This window comes from Rhinatrema bivittatum, chromosome 3, assembly GCF_901001135.1.
Source record: "Rhinatrema bivittatum chromosome 3, aRhiBiv1.1, whole genome shotgun sequence".
NCBI classification, from domain to species: domain Eukaryota; kingdom Metazoa; phylum Chordata; class Amphibia; order Gymnophiona; family Rhinatrematidae; genus Rhinatrema; species Rhinatrema bivittatum.
The window spans coordinates 181142586-181162322 of record NC_042617.1 but is presented as its reverse complement, the minus strand read 5'-3'; the positions used below and the strand labels follow the sequence as shown (position 1 = coordinate 181162322).

At 43.4% G+C, this 19737-nt stretch overlaps 1 protein-coding gene across 4 annotated transcripts in view; it reads right to left on the bottom strand.

Moving 5' to 3' along the window:
• Positions 1–19737, bottom strand: part of KMO (kynurenine 3-monooxygenase) — a 142689-nt gene that overhangs the window by 39431 nt on the left and 83521 nt on the right. For all 4 annotated transcript variants that reach the window (XM_029594006.1, XM_029594007.1, XM_029594005.1 and 1 more), the window contains exons 7-8: positions 10031–10196; positions 5375–5446 (exon numbers count right to left, since the gene is read on the bottom strand). In XM_029594006.1, coding sequence (XP_029449866.1) covers positions 5375–5446; positions 10031–10196 — 238 coding nt within the window. The remainder of the gene's footprint in view (positions 1–5374; positions 5447–10030; positions 10197–19737) is intronic.

The window sequence follows — 19737 nt, the reverse complement described above, 5'->3', positions numbered from 1 at the left end:
CCTCTGAAGAGGGGGCGTAAAAGGGGGGGTACTGTTGCGGTCCCGGTCGCTAGGCTAGCGACCGGGTCCTTACCTTTCTGCTGCCTCTCCCGGTCTCGCCGCGTTCCGTTGCTCCTGGGGCCTGCAGGGCCGCATGGCAGCGTCTCTCTCCACGTGGAGACGCTGCCGAGGGACGACTCAGACTCCTCCCACTGCCAGGCAACGCGCGCGCGCGCGAGCAGGGGGCTCTTAAAGGTCCAGCACCCGGAAGTGCTGAACCGCCCCGTTCCTGACGTCAGACGCTGGCCGGCTATTTAAACCAGCGTCTGACTTCCTTGCTTTGCCTTTGCAACGAGGTCACTCTACTGTGTGCTTAGTTGCTTCCCAGCGTTGCTTTCAGCCTTGGTTCCTGCTTGTTCCAGCCGTGCCTTGCTTCCAGCCCTGGTTCCTGCTTGTTCCAGCCGTGCCTTGCTTCCAGCTCCGGTTCCAGCTTGTTCCAGCCGTGCCTTGCTTCCAGCCCTGGTTCCTGCTTGTTCCAGCCGTGCCTTGCTTCCAGCTCCGGTTCCAGCTTGTCCCAGCCGTGCCTTGCTTCCAGGTCAGGTTCTGTTTGGTCCTGCTGTGCCTTGGCTCCAGCTCTGGGCTCTACTTGCTGTCTACATATCCTGACTCCAGCTCCGGTTCCTGATTCTCCTTGACTTCAGCCAGCCACGAACCTTGGTCTTCTTCACGATTCTCCTTTGTCTTCAGCCAGCCACGAACCTTGGTCTTCTTCACGATTCTCCTTTGTCTTCTGCCAGCCTCGAACCTTGGTCTTCTTCACGATTCTCCTTTGTCTTCTGCCAGCCTCGAACCTTGGTCTTCTTCACGATTCTCCTTTGTCTTCAGCCAGCCACAGACCTTGGACTCATTCACGATTCTCCTAAGTCCCAGCGACTCGGACCCCTACGGGCTCCTCCTGGGGGGGTCTTGGGTTTCCAGGGTGAAGACGCCATCAGTCCGCTCCAGCTGAGTGCCGCCTCCCGGCTTATTAACTCCTATGCACGCTGTCCACCTCAGCCGGCCCAAGGGTCCACTATTGACTTTACTCATAACATAACAGGTGGAGCAAGACTTCCCTTGGCTAAATCCATGTTGACTTTGTCCCATTACACTATAACTATCTATATGTTCAGTAATTTTGCTCTTTCTAATAGTTTCAACCATTTTTCCTGGCACTGACATCAGGATCACTGGTCTGTACAAGTTTCCTGGATCACCCCTGAAAGTCTTTATCAAAACTGGGGTTACATTGGCCACCCTCCAATCTTAAGGTAGCGTAGCTGATTTTAATGATAGTTTACAGATTACTATTACAGATTACTAATAGTAAGTCTACAATTTCATTTTTCAGCTCTTTCAGCACTCTGGGATGCATTCCATCTGGTCCAGGTGATTTGGTACTCTTTAGTTTGTCAATATGCCCTACTACATCTTCCAGTTTCAATTCTTCTGAATTATTACCTTTAAATATCACTTCTGTTATGCATATCTGCCTTACATCTTCCTCAATAAAGACCAAAGAAAATAATTAATTTAATCTTTCTGTTATGGCCTTGTCATCCCTTAGTGACTCTTTTACCCCTCGATCATTTAATGGTCCAACTGACCGCCTTGCAGGCTTTTTGCTTCAAATGTACCTGAAAAAGATTTAATTATGAGATTCTGTTTCCACAGCAAGCTTTTTTTCAAATTCTGTTTTTGCCTTCCCTATCAATGCTTTGTATCTAGCTTATCATAGGGACATTCAAATATTTCAAGGTTTCCATGCACAGGAGGTGAGCCTTTTTCAAAGGAAAGGAGGCTCTGGTACAAGGGGTCAGGAGACGAGGTTGAAAGGGGTAGACTCAGGAGTAATCTTAGGAAATATTTCTTTACAGAGAGGGTGGTAGATGTGTGGAATAGCCTCCCAGTATAAGTAGTAAGACAAAAACAATATCTTAATTCAAGAAAGTATGGGATAAATACAGGGGATCTCTAAGGAAGTGGTGAGAATTATAATGCTAAATTAATTGGGCGGATAGGCAGACCGGATGGGCCATATTGGTTTTTTTCTGTCATCATGTTTCTATGCTGCTTCCTATTTTTTTCATTCTGATCCCTTTTCTGTTTTTGGAAAGATGCTCTTTTGCCTAGAAAAGCCTCTCTCACCTCACCTTATAAACATGACAGCAGTCATTTGCCCTTCCTTCCACCTTTTTTAATGTGTGGAATACATCTGACTTGGGCTTCCAATATGGTTATTTTAAACAACGTCCATGTCTGATATACATTTTTAACCCTTGTAGGGTTCCTTTCAGTTTCTTTGTAACCATTTTTCTCATTTTGTCATAGTCTCCCCTTTTGAAAGTTAAATATCGCAGTAGATTTCCTTTGTGTTGTCCTTCCAGTTATCAAGTCAAATTTGATCATATTATGATCACTACTGTCAAGTTGCCTTATCACCATTAATTCTTGCACTAAATCATGAGTTCCACTAAGGATTAGATCTACAATAGCTCCACCTCCTTGTCAGTTTTTGTATCAGCTACTCTATGAAGCAGTCATTTATTTTATCTAGAAACTTTACCTCCTTAGCATATGCTGATGTGACATTTAACCAGTCAATACTGGGATAGTAGAAATTACCCATTATTATTTTGTTGCTAATTTTGTTAGCTTCCATAATTTCTATCCGTTCATTCTGGCCAAGTGAATGGTAGTATATTTCCACCGCTATTCTATTCCCCTTCTCACAAGAAATTATTATCCATAAAGATTCTACAGTGCACTTTGTTTCCTGCAGAACTTTTATCCTGTTTGCTTATATGCCCCTCTAACATATAGCTCCATCCCTCCACCAGTTTTCTCCATCCTATCATTGCAATATAGAGGTCGATATTCAAAAGCCATTTAGACGGATAACTGAAAAGTTATCCGTCTAAATGGCTACCCGGCAATAGTCATTGCGTATGCAGCTAAATTCTAGCTGCATAATGAGTTATGCAGCTAGAATCTTGTTGCATAAGTTGGGGGTCTTCCAGGAGCAGTATTCAGAGTTAGCTGCTTAACTTATGTGGCTGACTCTGGTTGATCTTTAAGCTGGTTAGACATAACCGCCTAACTTTAAGAAAACTGGGTGTAATCAGTGGTGCGATCATGCCACTGAATATACCCTGCTGTGTTACGCTCGGTGGTCCACGAGCTATTTCCACAGTCGCCGCTCTCACCTCCTAGCCTACTGAGCAGGGGTTGGCTCCCTGTATGCTTCACCGCTGTCCACAGCGGAGACACTGCCAGCTCCAGGCCCAACACAACACTTCCTGACGTCAGGGAGGCCCTTGCTCTGGGGCACTCTGGGCTGCTGGGCGCCGACGGCATTACAGCTGGCCCTGCTGACAAGGACAGCCTTCCTCCGCTCTGCTTCCTGGGCATCCCTTAGGCACACGCGTGCTGTCTGACCTCTCTTAAAGAGCCAGAGGCAGGAAATCTAGTGAGGCGTCTCCTGATGACATCACAGCTCCTGTGGATAAAAGGCTTTCCTCTACGTCTCTCCAGTGTCTTGGCAATGAGTTGATTCCTTCTGGAGTAGAGTATTGCTTTCAGTCCTGTCTTACATAGAAACATAGAAATGACGGCAGAAGAAGACCAAATGGTCCATCCAGTCTGTCCAGCAAGCTTTCACACTTTTTTTTTTCATTCTTTTCTGTTACTCTTGTCCCTTTAAATAACTTTTTTCATTCCTCTGGTCTTCGTTGTGGTTTCCTGAGTCCGTGACTTCTGTGTGGTTCCTGTCGTCTGGTTGTTCCTGGATCTCCTTGTCTCTGGTCTGTCTTCCTCTCGTCTATTTCCAGCATCTCTTCATGTTCTGTGGTCTTCATCCTCCTTTTTTTGTCATCCTGCATGGATTGATCTTCTGGCTTTGACCCTGGACTGGATCTTGACTCTGCTTGATTCATCTCCGCCTGCCACTGACCACAGCCTGGAGACCGACCTTGATTCCTCTCCGCCTGCCACAACCATTACCTGGAAACTGACCTTGCTTCAAGCTGCCTGCCTTTGATCACTGGACCCCGACATAACTGTGCTTCACTTGCTCTGATCTCAACTTGACCCTGGTCTGTCCTTTCGCTGCCTCCTCAGCATACTGGCCTGCAACACTTCCTGCCTGCCTGGATTCCGTCACCACAAAGGTCCCCACCTAAGACCAGGTGGCCCCCAGCACCCGAGAGCTCAACCTTGGGGGAATGTGAACTGGTATTGGCGAAGCTCCAGTTGGGCCTCTGAATCCACCAGCTCCGCCTGCCAATGGTGGGGACCTGTGGGGCTCCTCCCCGCAGGTAGCACCAACTTTCCCTCGGTTCAAGGGTCCACACCCGCAACAGCTAGTTAGCCAGATAAAATAACCTGCTAACTAGCCGAGCCACACAGTGGCTGAAAATGGAACCCCATAATTTATACCCTAGTATCCTCCTTCCACCAGGTCTCTGAGATGTCAATTATATCTACCTCTTCATTCAATGCTATGCATTCTAACTCTCCCATCTTATTTTTTTAGACTTCTAGCATTTGTATACAGACATTTCAAAGTATGTTTTTTATTAACAACCTGCTTATCAGTTGACAGGAATAATTTGGAATCTTTCTGCTCTGTCTGCTCTTTACTTAAAGGCACCTGGGCTACTTTAGAATTTATTGCAACCTCTCAATTGGGATGCCCCTAGTATCCTTCAAGGATCCATCTTTCCGAACCATGTGCATCTGATTGACTGTCAGCTTCCTCCCATCTTCTTGTTTAAAAGATGCTCTCTCTCATGTTTAAAGGTTTGTGCCAGCGGCCTGGTTTCATGCTGGTTAAGGTGGAGTATTCTTGAGGTTATAAAATAACATAGATGTATGTATATGCCACTTATGTGCATATTTATTATATGCTCTTTTTGTTCACGGAACCCCTTTGAAAATTCACCTTATAATATTTACAGGAAAATATATCTGCATACTCTGAAAGTACAAATGTATGTGTGTAACAGCAAACCCCTTCCTAACTTCTCCACTAGGAACACCTCTGCTCATTGTGGGTAAACTCATGTGTATAAAATACATACATGTAAACCGGCATGATGTGCTTCACGAATATCGGTAAATAAAAGTTAACAAATAAATAAATAAATAAATGTATAAATTTATTCGCATATTTGGTGGGCAGGTCTCTAAAAGGTCATTTCCATGGGTAAAGCACTGATTTACTCACAGAAATGGTTTTGAAAATTACCCTCTTCACGTACCAATGTATAAGAAAAGATGGGCATAATATAGATAAACTAGGGGCACTTAATTCAATTGATGACTATTAAAGAAGTAGAAAAACAATAACCCTTACCAGATTAGGTAAAGCAATCATCATGAATGTATTTCTGGGCCAAATATGGAGGTAATTATGTTCCATAGCAAACTGCAAAAAAAAAAAAAAAAAAAAAGAAATCAAGTTTGTAAGATGTTAGTCAGATCATTATTGTACCCAGCAGTGCACTCCCCAAAGCTAGATCAAATGCTTCTTTATTTTTTTGCCTTTTCTTTTATCTCTGCAGAATCTTATACATAAATCAGTAATATCAGATCTTCAAAAAAGATGATGATTCTGCCATATGGTGACTTGCTAATGGAATATTCTTTTTTTTCCCAGCTTAGTACCCTATTTCCCAAAGAATGTGTTTGTGTACATACAATTAGAAAATAGGGTCCTAAGTGGGCAATGCATATCTCCACTGAGCTGAGTGTCATCGACTGTCTTTTTATTATACAGAAGCACCATGGACATTTCAGACTTGACATATAAGAAAGGACTAATATAATTCTAATGTTGGTCCAACAGAAAAGCTGTACAATTTGCCATGAATCTAGTTTTGTCCAGAATCAACCTGGCTACCAGATCTTTGGAAGCACCATGATACAGTATTACTTAATCTCATTAAGAACATAAGAAATTGCCATGCTGGGTCAGACCAAGGGCCCATCAAGTCCAGCATCCTGTTTCCAACAGAGGCCAAAGCAGGCCACAAAAACCTAGCAAGTACCCAAATACCAAGAAGATCCCATGCTACTGATGCCAGTAATAGCAGAGGCCATTCCCTAAGTCAACTTGATTAATAGCAGTTAATGTACTTCTCCTCCAAGAACTTATCCAAACCTTTTTTGAACCCAGCTACATAAACTGCACTAATCACATCCTCTGGCAACAAATTCCAGAATTTAATTGTGCGTTGAGTGAAAAAGAATTTTCTCCGATTAGTCATAAATGTGCTACATGCTAACTTCATGGAGTGCCCCCTAGTCCTTCTATTATCTGAAAGTGTAAATAACCGATTCACATCTACTCGTTCAAGACCTCTCATGATTTTAAAGACCTCTATCATATCCCCCCTAAGCCGTCTCTTCTCCAAGCTGAACAGCCCTAACCTCTTCAGCCTTTCCTCATAGGGAAGTTGTTCCATCCCCTTTATCATTTTGGTGCCCTTCTCTGTGCCTTCTCCATCGCAATTATATCTTTTTTGAGATGCGGCGACCAGAATTGCACACAGTATTCAAGGTGCGGACTCACCATGGAGCAATACAGAGGCATTATGACATTTTCCGTTTTATTAATCATTCCTTTCCTAATAATTCCTGTTTGCTTTTTTGACTGATGCAGCACACTGAGCTGACGATTTCAAAGTATTATCCACTATGAATCCTAGATCTTTTTCCTGGGTGGGAGCTCCCAATATGGAACCTAACATCGTGTAACTACAGTAAGGGCTATTTTTCCTTATATGCAACATTTTACACTTGTCCACATTAAATTTCATCTGCCATTTGGATGCCCAATCTTCTAATCTCGCAAGGTCCTCCTGTAATGTATCACAATCCTCTTGAGATTTAACTACTCTGAATAATTTTGTATCATCTGCAAATTTGATAACCTCACCCTTCGTATTTCTTTCCAGATGTTTTATAAATATATTGAAAAGCACCGGTCCAAGTACAGATCCCTGAGGCACTCCACTGTTTACCCTTTTCCACTGAGAAAATTGACCATTTAATCCTACTCTCTGTTTCCTGTCTTTTCACCAGTTTGTAATCCACGAAAGGACATCGCCTCCTATCCCATGACTTTTTAGTTTTCTTAGAAGCCTCTCATGAGGGACTTTGTCAAATGCCTTCTGAAAGTCCAAATACACTACATCTACTGGTTCACCTTTATCCACATGTTTATTAACCCCTTCAAAACATTTTAAGACATGTTTACTATGAATGTGTAGCCACCAATGTGGTATTCCTAGCGAATAGAAGGCAATTTTCAAAAGCTATTTACTCAAATAAAAGGGATTTTTGAAAATTGCCCATTTTTTCCATGAAGAAAAGTATACACATTGTGGAAGAGTATGCATAGTTTTACGCACATTGGGGCCGATGCAATAAATTAGCATGGAAAGCGGGCGCTCAGTCTTGAGCGCCTGCTTTGCTATCATGTGCTCAGGCACCTCTCCTGGGTGCGCGATGCAATATGTAAATGAAGGGCTGTGCTGCCAAGGAGGCACTAGGGACAAATGTGTGCCCCTAGCACCTCCTTGGCATTGGGCGCCCAGGAGAGGTGGCTATCAGCGGATTAGGAAAACGGATGCTCAGTTTTACGAGCATCCGTTTTCCTAACTGGTGCAGGGCAGGCGTTATTTTCTGAGTGTAAAAATATGCAGGTCAGGCGCACATTTTTTTTTTAGATGTGGGGAGAATAACTAATAGCCTCATCAACATGCGTTTGCATGTGATAAGCGTTGTTAGTTTTGCGGGGTTTTGGACACATTAAGTGCCTGTGGAAGAGCATTTTTTTGAAAAGAAATGTTCAGGATTTAAAATCAGCCTTAAAAAGGTGACTTTTCAAACTGGACTTGAACATGGCCTGAGAGAGAGCATGATGCACCAAATCCGGAAGTCTGTTCCATGCACATCATGGGCCGGATTTTAAATGCCCTGCGCGGTGTCGCGCCTATTTTGCATAGGCCGCCAGCGTGCGCACAGCCCCGGGACGCGCGTAAGTCCCGGGGCTTCGTAAAAGGGGCGGGGAGGGGCGTGTCCGGGGTCAGGGGCGGTTCGGGGCGGGACCGGGGGCGTGGTGCCGGCCCAGGGGCGTGGTCGAGGCCTCTGGACCAGCCCTCGGGTTGGGTGATGGCGCGCCAGCAGCTTGCTGGCGCGCGCAAATTTACGTCTGCTTTCAGCAGGCGTAAATCTGCCAACAAAAGGTAGGGGGGGGGTTTAGATAGGGCCGGGGGGGTGGGTTAGGTAGGGGAAGGGAGGGGAAGGTGCGGGGGGGTGGAAAGAAAGGCCTCGGAGGGAACAGGCAGCGCGTGCCGGGCTCAGCGCGTGCAGGTTGCACAAATGTGCACCCCCTTGCGCGCGCCGACCCGGATTTTATAAGATACGCACGGCTACACGCGTATCTTATAAAATCCAGCGTACTTTTGTTCGCGCCTGGTACGCGAACAAAAGTACGCGTTCGTGCAAAATTATAAAATCTACCCCAGTGCTTGTAGTAAGGTGGAAAGCATGGAGTCAGCAGCTTGCATTGGAGGAGAAGGATACATACAAGAACAACTTGCTCAATGAACAGAGTTCACAATCATTACTCCCTGAGAGATGTTCAGTGAATCTACATGATATGAGTGAGTGGTCTTCATCCTGTTCCTAGCTTCCACTAAAAATGCACTATTACGTTTTAGCAACAACTGACTGCATTGTTGGTAAATTCAGCAGAGAGGTCAAAGATTCTACAGGCATGGAGACAGAATCGCATTTCATCCCTTGGAGTAGTGTCCACAGAACAGGATTTCAGCACATTGGCAAAGCAATATGGAAAAGCTTGTGCTGCCATTGCCCATACTGCACCCACTCTGTAAATAAATGGAGGACATTGATTTCCAGAGCTGTCAGTCTGGCACCTTTCATGAACACTACATTTATTTATTTAAAAATATAAAGGGCACCAATCAATGATCGCGAAGAAGAGGACTCACCAAAGGATAGTGCTCAGACTAACTTAACTTTCTACAGTACTAGGGAGGAAAACTGGCCCAATTTATCATCACTGTTGCTCGAAATCTTTCCCCTTGGCTCAATGACATGTGTAACCTGATTTCACACATACTTTTACAAACACTGGGAAAATACATTCCTTGGGAGGGGGGAGGGCGGAGTTGGGATTTGGACATACATGCATTAATTTTTATTTACAAATTATGGGGCGGATTTTAAAACCTCTGCGCGTGTAAATCCTTCTGGATTTACGCGCGCAGGGCCGGAGTGCCTATTTTGCATAGGCCGCCGGCGCGTGCAGAGCCCCGGGACGCGCGTAAGTCCCGGGGCTTCCTGTCGGGGGCGTGTTGGGGGGCGTGGTGGGATGACGCGGCATTTAGGGGGCAGGGCACGGTGTTTCAGGGGCGGCGACATGGGCGTGGTTTCGGCCCGGGGGCGTTCCGGGGGCGTGGCTGCGGCCTCCTAACAGCCCCCGAGACCGGACCATGGAGCGGGGCACCAGGCCGACGTGCGCAAAGTTACGCCTGCTTTCAGCAGGCGTAACTTTGCCGACAAAGGTAAGGGGGGGGTTTAGATAGGGCTGGGGGGGTGGGTTAGGTAGGGGAAGGGAGGGGAAGGTGGGGGGAGGGCGAAGGAAAGTTCCCTCCGAGGCCGCTCCAAAATCGGAGCGGCCTCGGAGGGAACAGGCAGCGCGCGCTGGGCTCGGCGCACGCAGGTTGCACAAATGTGCACCCCCTTGCGCGCGCCGACCCCGGATTTTATAAGATACGCGCGGCTACTCGTGTATCTTATAAAAGTATGCGCTCGCGCAAGTATTTAAAATCTGCCCCTATGTGTGTAAGTTAACCCTATTATATGGGGTTCTTACAATGGGAATACAATTATCTTAATGCTTATTCCAAGTTACTGTAGCCTTATTTCAGAGAGGATTTTTCCAGTAACAGGTAAGAGTAACACATGCCATACATACATCTCCATTCTTGGGTGGAATTCTCAGTTCTTTGTACCCATGGGGGATGTACACTTGACTGTAGTCAAAACGAGATTGCCTCATAAATTGTTTTCTGACAGTAGAAAAGGCTCCATCACAGCCCACTATTAGATCACAAGAAGCTTCTATGTTTTCTTTATTTTCTCTGTAAAGTAAAACAAGCATGTATAGCAAAGCAAAAATGTACTATCCTCACAATACTACTTTTACCATTCATCTCCTTCCCTCCACATCTCCACTATCTTCCCTGACATTTTCAGCTTTTTCCAGCCCAGACAACTATCAATTTTTGGTCAGTATGCAATTCTTACATCCCTTGTGACAGATTAATCCAAACACTTTAAAATACATAACTCTACAGCTAGATACAAATTATATTTTATATACACACAATTTACTGGCTGCGTTCAGTTCTAAAGTGAAGAGATTTATTTATGTGTTTTAATTTTGGTGCAGTGATACAATAAAGACTTGATTCACTAGGGATTATCTCCCATTTTGTATCCCAGGGAATAACAAAAATGTAGTAATTTAGACCCTTACAGCTCGATTCATCCAAACCGAGCCCAGAAAAATAAGTCAAAGGTTATTTACCAATGTCAGTGAATAAAAATAATCAAATGGTATGCTAAAAAAACAAAAAGCACAGCTCAAAGACACTGCATATCTCAAATAAGTTGTATAAACCCTCTGTCCATGTCTTTATAGCCTGGTCCCTGCTTAGAATATTGTGGAACATTACTATTTCCATTGCTGGATGCATGATCCTTTGTTTACTTTCTTGATACAGGGAAACTCTCCTGATTGTCACCAATACCTTCTGATTGTCAACAATGTTCCTTCTAGTCCCATACCCTGCACCTGTTTAATGTAATTTCAACCTGCAGTTATTATGTAAACCGGTATGATGGATCTACTAATACCGGTATAAAAAAAAAGCTATACATAAATAAATAAATAAACAAATAAATAAATAAATAAATAAATAAATAAATACATATCTGGAACTGGTTGGAAGAAGCACAATAAATCTGTATGTTGTGAATGTGATATTAACTTGAGCTAAGGGCAAGAAGTCAAAAACACTAACTGATATTTCAGTCACCATGCTGCTTCATCAGAGTATGGTCAAAAACATTTACAGTTTCATACCAATCAAAGGAAGAAGGAGGAGAAACAAAAGAAGAAGAAAGGAAGAAAAAAACATAATTTAGGAGGACTTTATAGTGAATGTTGTATAGGAATTAAAGTAGTATATATGAAGCTGCTAATTTTATCCTTTATTTTCTATAAATAAAATTTTGGACAGTTTATATTTTTGTGTGTTTTGTCAGTTTCTCTGTGACTTGTTATGTGTAGTGCTGTAGGTGGCTGAAAAGATATGTGGTGTTGTGTGTGGCAAGAAAGATGGGTACAATTTAAATATATATAAGAAATCCACCCATTAAACTAAATTAAGCCCCGAGAAATTGTTCTTGCTCAATATGGCAAAGCCTTCCTTGGGTTCTAATACTCTACAACAGGTTACTCTTCAAGTTCCATCAACAATATTGCCAGACCGCAGAGGATTCCATCTGAGTTTATTATATCATTTGTTCAATTCATTTTTACAAGGAATTATTTGTGTTTTAATGATGCATTCTATCAGCAAACACATGGCGTTACAATGGGATTGCCGATGGCACCTAGTGTCACTAATTTGTATGTGGTATTTTTTGAAGAACAATTTTATGTGTTCCATTGGTTTTCCCACATAATGTTGTGGAGTAGATTTATCAATAACATTTGTTTTATTTGGACCTCCACTATCGAGCAATTACATTAAATTTGATGCCTGGATTATTACAATGGACTCCAAGTTAAGGTTCACTATGCAGTATCACTCACACAGCATTCCATTTTTCAATATTTTAATTTTCAAGGGTGGATCTTCAATTACTACAGCTTTATACAGGAAACCTATTGAATGCAACAACTTACTGACTTTTCAGCGTGCACATCCTAGACCTCTTAAACTAGGATTAACGGTTAGCCAGTTCTTTAGGTTGCGTTGCATTTGCTCATAAATTGCTATCGTAAAGTATGCATCATGTGTTATGATGTAGAGCTTTATATATCAGGATTTTCCTGTTAAGGCAATACACACAGCCTATCGAATGGCCACATGTTCAGATTGTGCAAGTCTTTTATCTTATAAATCATCATTGTCAGTTAATGAGTGTGTATATTTGCTTCAGTTCTCAAATAAATATCATGCAATTGCAGCCATTATAAGAAATTGACGATACATACATTTTTTCCTGAAATATCCCTTATTTCTTATGCAAGAGGATGTAATATCCAGGAACATGTGGTGCATGCTCCCATTTCTTCTCAACAACAGTTAACTTGCTTTGATAAAGAAGTTGAGCTGTCCTACACTGAGATGGCATCGAGGCCACAATGCGGGAGGTGCTACGTCCCACCCCTTGCCTGAATTGTATTACTATGCAGTAAATAAGGGAGTGAAATTTGAGTCCGGGGCCAATCAACTTTCAGGAGTGGGAGAGGCAACGGTCAAGAAGTGGGATGTGGGGCCAGGACATTTAAACTGCACTGACCCACTCCCAGTCTCTTCCTCGGTAGCCTTTCTTCGTTGTAGTTTTTTCCTAGCAGCAGTTACCTGGGTATCATCTACAGTGGCACTTGGTATCTCACAGCGAGAGTCCGGTAACTGAATGGCTGTGGTAGCGGTGGTACTATCTGATGGTTCAGGAGAGCCAAGCTATCTTGGCATGGTTAAAAGGGGAGGTGAAAGAAGCTATTTTAGCCAAAAGATCTTCATTCAAAAATTGGAAGAAGGATCCAACAGAAGAAAATAGGATAAAGCATAAACATTGGCAAGTTAAATGTAAGACATTGATAAGACAGGCTAAGAGAGAATTTGAAAAGAAGTTGGCTGTAGAGGCAAAAACTCACAGTAAAAACTTTTTAAAATATATCCGAAGCAGAAAGCCTGTGAGGGAGCCAGTTGGACCGTTAGATGATCGAGGGGTTAAAGGGGCACTTAGAGAAGATAAGGCCATCGCGGAAAGATTAAATGATTTCTTTGCTTCGGTGTTTACTGAAGAGGATGTTGGGGAGGTACCCGTAATGGAGAAGGTTTTCATGGGTAATGATTCAGATGGACTGAATCAAATCACGGTGAACCTAGAAGATGTGGTAGGCCTGACTGACAAACTGAAGAGTAGTAAATCACCTGGACCGGATGGTATACACCCCAGAGTACTGAAGGAACTAAAAAATGAAATTTCAGACCTATTAGTAAAAATTTGTAACTTATCATTAAAATCATCCATTGTACCTGAAGACTGGAGGATAGCAAATGTAACCCCAATATTTAAAAAGGGCTCCAGGGGCGATCCGGGAAACTACAGACCGGTTAGCCTGACTTCAGTGCCAGGAAAAATAGTGGAAAGTGTTCTAAACATCAAAATCACAGAACATATAGAAAGACATGGTTTAATGGAACAAAGTCAGCATGGCTTTACCCAGGGCAAGTCTTGCCTCACAAATCTGCTTCACTTTTTTGAAGGAGTTAATAAACAAGTGGATAAAGGTGAACCGGTAGATATAGTATACTTGGATTTTCAGAAGGCGTTTGACAAAGTTCCTCATGAGAGGCTTCTAGGAAAAGTAAAAAGTCATGGGATAGGTGGCGATGTCCTTTCGTGGATTGCAAACTGGCTAAAAGACAGGAAACAGAGAGTAGGATTGAATGGGCAATTTTCTCAGTGGAAGGGAGTGGACAGTGGAGTGCCTCAGGGATCTGTATTGGGACCCTTACTGTTCAATATATTTATAAATGATCTGGAAAGAAATACGACGAGTGAGATAATCAAATTTGCAGATGACACAAAATTGTTCAGAGTAGTTAAATCACAAGCAGATTGTGATAAATTTCAGGAAGACCTTGTGAGACTGGAAAATTGGGCATCCAAATGGCAGATGAAATTTAATGTGGATAAGTGCAAGGTGATGCATATAGGGAAAAATAACCCATGCTATAATTACACAATGTTGGGTTCCATATTAGGTGCTACAACCCAAGAAAGAGATCTAGGTGTCATAGTGGATAACACATTGAAATCGACGGTGCAGTGTGCTGCGGCAGTCAAAAAAGCAAACAGAATGTTGGGAATTATTAGAAAAGGAATGATGAATAAAACGGAAAATGTCATAATGCCTCTGTATCGCTCCATGGTGAGACCGCACCTTGAATACTGTGTACAATTCTGGTCACCGCATCTCAAAAAAGATATAATTGCGATGGAGAAGTTACAGAGAAGGGCTACCAAAATGATAAGGGGAATGGAACAACTCCCCTATGAGGAAAGACTAAAGAGGTTAGGACTTTTCAGCTTGGAGAAGAGACGACTGAGGGGGGGATATGATAGAGGTTGTTTAAAATCATGAGAGGTCTAGAACGGGTAGATGTGAATCGGTTATTTACTCTTTCGGATAGTAGAAAGACTAGGGGGCACTCCATGAAGTTAGCATGGGGCACATTTAAAACTAATCGGAGAAAGTTCTTTTTTACTCAACGCACAATTAAACTCTGGAATTTGTTGCCAGAGAATGTGGTTCGTGCAGTTAGTATAGCTGTGTTTAAAAAAGGATTGGATAAGTTCTTGGAGGAGAAGTCCATTAACTGCTCTTAAGTTCACGTAGAGAATAGCCACTGCCATTAGCAATGGTTACATGGAATAGACTTAGTTTTTGGGTACTTGCCAGGTTCTTATGGCCTGGATTGGAATGGCCACTGTTGGAAACAGGATGCTGGGCTTGATGGACCCTTGGTCTGACCCAGTATGGCATTTTCTTATGTACAGGCAGACAGCCAGTTGTGTTAAAAAGTAACTACTAGATTTCTTCTCTCTTTCATGGCTCTAGCATGGTTGCTGGGAAAAGGCAGGAAAGGGCGTGAGCAGGCTACATAAGCTGTTAAGATTAACTTTCAAAGTGGTGTTGCAGCAAGGGGTCATTCCTAAGTTTACCCCTTGAGATCTGGGGTAAGAATTTATGGGCATGTCATCTGAATGTGGGAGGGCAGCATCCAAGAAGTCTAGGTCATATGTGAGACACACTATAGTATACGATGCCCAACGTTATATAAAACAAAAAAGGAAGGAGAAATAGATTGGCTAAGCAAAGGAGATGAGGAAGAAAGCATGGTCAGGTGATCATCTGGCCTAATGTTAGTATGCCAGTAGCACCCTCCACTCTTCTACCACTTTTTTTGGCAGTAGGCACGTGATAAGGCTGGCCATCCTGTAAGGGCAGTTTACAGCAGCCAATGGGGTGTCCAGTTTCATAGCAGCCATTTCAGTGTATTCTTTTATCAGTGCCGGCATCCATCTTAGGGATGTTGATTGGGTTGTACTGGTGGAGATTTTAGAGGGTCATTGGCAGTCAATGGCCATATTGGGAAGGTTTCCACAGTAACTGCCATGATCATTTTGAAAGTCTGACTTCCAAATGCAGCAGCTACTGGGAGTGATTGGCCCTATCGTAGTGGCCATCTTTGTAAGGTCGGTGTTTATTAGAACAACAGCATGGAGCATGGTGGCAACCTTCATGGTAAAAGGACATTTGCTAATAAGGGAAGGCCAGCCCAGTAGTTCAGATGATAACTATTATGCATTAGCATACATAAGTTCACTGGTTCAAATCCTGGATCGGCTGACAGAGACCAGGGCTGGTATGCTGGTGCTGTTTAGAATGGAATACTATGGGGTAGATTTTTAAACAGCGCGATTTGGCCTACTTTTGCTTGCGCATCAGACTCAAGCAAAAGTACGCTGGATTTTAGTAGATACTCGCGGAGCCGCGCGTATCTGTTAAAAACCTGGATCAGCGCGCGCAAGGCTATTGATTTTGTATAGCCGGCGCGCGCCGAGCCGCGCAGCCTACCCCCATTCCCTCCAAGGCCGCTCCGAAATCGGAGCGGCCTAGGAGGGAATCCTCTAACGCCCTCCCCTCACCATCCCCTCCCTTCCTCTACCTAACCCACCCGTCCGGCCCTGTCTACACCCCCCCTTACCTTTCTCCGGGGATTTACGCCTCCCGGAGGGAGAAGTAAATCCCCGCGCGCCAGCGGCCTGCTGCGCGCCGGGACGCGACCTGGGGGCGGGTACGGAGGGCGCGGCCACGCTCCCGGACCGCCCGGGCCGTAGCCACGCCCCGTACCCGCCCCCAAAACGCTGCCGACACGCCCCCGAAACGCCGTGACGACCGGGCCCGCCCCCGACACGCCCCCGACACGCCCCCTCCGAAAACCCCGGGACTTACGCGAGTCCCGGGGTCTGCGCGCGCCGGTAGGCCTCTTTGAATGTAGGCATACCGGCGCGCAGGGCCCTGCTCGCCTAAATCCGCCCGGTTTTGGGCGGATTTAGGCGAGCAGGGCTCTGAAAATCCGCCCCTATGTTGTTTCAATTGTCAAGTACATGAGCAAGACATTACTAATAGAAATCTCAGAATGAAACTGTAATGGGCAAGAAGCAGGAGTACTGAATCTCAGTATACTGTCTTTGCATCCTGTTTTTTATTTTCCTAGTATCGAGCCATGTGCCCAAGAGCATCGATCAAAAGAAGAGTGCAGACCAGGGCAGTGAAGGATCAAGCAAAAAAGACCTCACAGAAATGAGGACTGGCTCACAGATCTCTTGGGAAAGCACAGCCTTCCAAATATCAATCCATGTGGACTCTGTGGAACAAAGAGATCTGGAAGAGATGATTGGCAAGCTGTGTGATTAAGCAAAATACCATGGAACCAGTCAAAATGGCTAGCAAAGCCAAGAGAGCCAGGCATTCCAACCAAGGCTCTAGGAATACTCCTTCAGTTAGGAGAGAAAAGTCTCTATCTCCCTTATCAGAGTCAGGTAGGTCTAATCCATCCAGAGATATGCGTCGCCATTTCACTTCTGACTCTGATTCTGACTCCTCTGCTGTTGATTCCAGCGACGAGGAATTGGTATTAGCTATTGCCATGAAAAGTGCACTTAAATCTTTTAGGAAGATAAATCTGCCACGAGGAATAGAATTAGTTTGGTATGTGACCAGGAAGATGAGTGCGAGAAATTGAGGAGTAAAGTAAAAAAAAAAAAGGGGGGATGACTTCATCTCTTACATGCTCAGAGGTCAGAGACACTGCAGGGGTCCCAAAAATAAAGAAAAAAAATCTGGAAGGGAGAGTTTATAGACATTTTCTCTCTTTTCATAAAAGATCAGGACAGTGCTAATAACAATCAAAAAGACGTATCAGCTGGAAAAAGCTCCACATTTATAAATTCATTAATAATTGGAGATAAGCATTCCATATATTCATGAGAGTGATAACAGAAAAAGAGCCAGAGCAGTGTTCATAATTGGTGCAATATTTAGAAATCAATATGTGCTCACATAAATAATACGGGGGATAGGCTTGGTTGGAATTGCATGGCAGAGGATAAGTCCATTATATGGCATCATAGGGATATTGAACTGAAAGGAGCAGCTAAAAAGATAAAAAGTGTGCAAGAGGCGTGGTCACTGTTAAAAATACCATCCTAGAAGCACAGTCCAGATATATTCCACACATTAAGAAAGGTGGAAGGAAGGCAAAACGATTACCGGCATGGTTAAAAGGTGAGGTGAAAGAAGAAAATAGGATAATGTATAAGCGCTGGCAAGTTAAATGTAAGACGTTGATAAGACAGGCTAAGAGAGAATTTGAAAAGAAGTTGGCCGTAGAGGCAAAAACTCACAGTAAAACTTTAAAAAATATATCTGAAGCAGAAAGCTTGTGAAGGAGTCAGTTGGACCGTTATATGATCGAGGAGTTAAAAGGGCACTTAGAGAAGATAAGGCCATCGCGGAAAGATTAAACAATTTCTTTGCTTTGGTGTTTACTGAAGAGGATGTTGGGGAAATACCTGTACCGGAGAAGGTTTTCATGGGTAATGATTCATATGGACTGAACCAAATCATGGTGAACCTAGAAGATGTGGTAGGCCTGATTGACAAGCTGAAGAGTAGTAAATCACTTGGACCGGATAGTATACACTCCAGGGTTCTGAAAGAACTCAAAAATGAAATTTCAGAACTATTAGTAAAAATTTGTAACCTATCATTAAAATCATCCATTGTACCTGAGGATTGGAGGGTGGATAATGTAACCCAAATATTTAAAAAGGGCTCCAGGTGCAATCTGGGAAACTACAGACTTCAGTGCCAGGAAAAATAGTGGAAAGTGTTCTAAATATCAAAATCACAGAACATATAGAAAGGCATGGTTTAATGGAACAAAGTCAGCATGGCTTTACCCAAGGCAAGTCTTGCCTTACAAATCTGCTTCACTTTTTTGAAGGAGTTAATAAACATGTAGTTAAAGGTGAACTGGTAGATGTAGCGTATTTGGATTTTCAGAAGGCATTTGACAAAGTTCCTCATGAGAGGCATCTAGGAAAAGAAAAAATCATGGTATAGGTGGCGATGTCCTTTCGTGGATTACAAACTGGCTAAAAGACAGGAAACAGAGAGAAGGATTAAATGGACAATTTTCTCAGTGGAAGGGAGTGGGCAGTGGAGTGCCTCAGGGATCTGTATTGGGACCCATACTTTTCAATATATTTATAAATGATCTGGAAAGAAGTACGAGTGAGGTAATCAAATTTGCAGATGATACAACATTCTTCAGAGTAGTCAAATCACAAGCAGATTGTGATAAATTGCAGGAAGACCTTGTGAGACTAGAAAATTGGGCATCCAAATGGCAGATGAAATTTAATGTGGTCACGTGCAAGATAATGCATATAGGGAAAAATAACCCATGCTATAGTTACACAATGTTAGGTTCCATATTAGGAGCTGCCACCCAAGAAAGAGATCTAGGCGTTATAGTAGATACATTGAAATCATCGGTTCAGTGTGCTGCGGCAGTTAAAAAAGCAAACAGAATGTTGGGAATTATTAGAAAGGGAATGATGAATTAAACAGAAAATATCATAATACCTCTGTATCACTCCATGGTAAGATCACACCTTGAATACTGTGTACAATTCTGATCGCCGCATCTCAAAAAAGATATAGTTGCAATGGAGAAGGTATAGAGAAGGTCGACCAAAATGATAAAGGGGATGGAACAGCTCCCCTATGAGGAAGGACTAAAGAGGTTAGGACTTTTCAGCTTGGAGAAGAGACGGCTAAGGGGGGATATGATAGAGGTGTTTAAAATCAAGTGAGGTCTAGAACGGGTAAATGTGAAACAGTTATTTACTCTTTCGGATAATAGAAGGACTAGCAGGCACTCCATGAAGTTAGCATGTGGCACATTTAAAACTAATCAGAGAAAGTTCTTTTTCACTCAGCGCACAATTAACTCTGGAATTTGTTGCCAGGGGATGTGGTTAGTGCAGTTAGTTTAGCTGGGTTTAAAAAAGGATTGGATAAGTTATTGGAGAAATCCATTTCCTGCTATTAATTAAGTTGGCTTAGAAAATAGACACTGCTATTACTAGCAACAGTAACATGGGATAGACTTAGTTTTTGGGAACTTGCCAGGTTCTTATGGCCTGGATTGGCCACTGTTGGAGACAGGATACTGGGCTTGATGGACCCTTGGTCTGACCCAGTATGGCATGTTCTTATGGTTAAATGAAATGACCCTT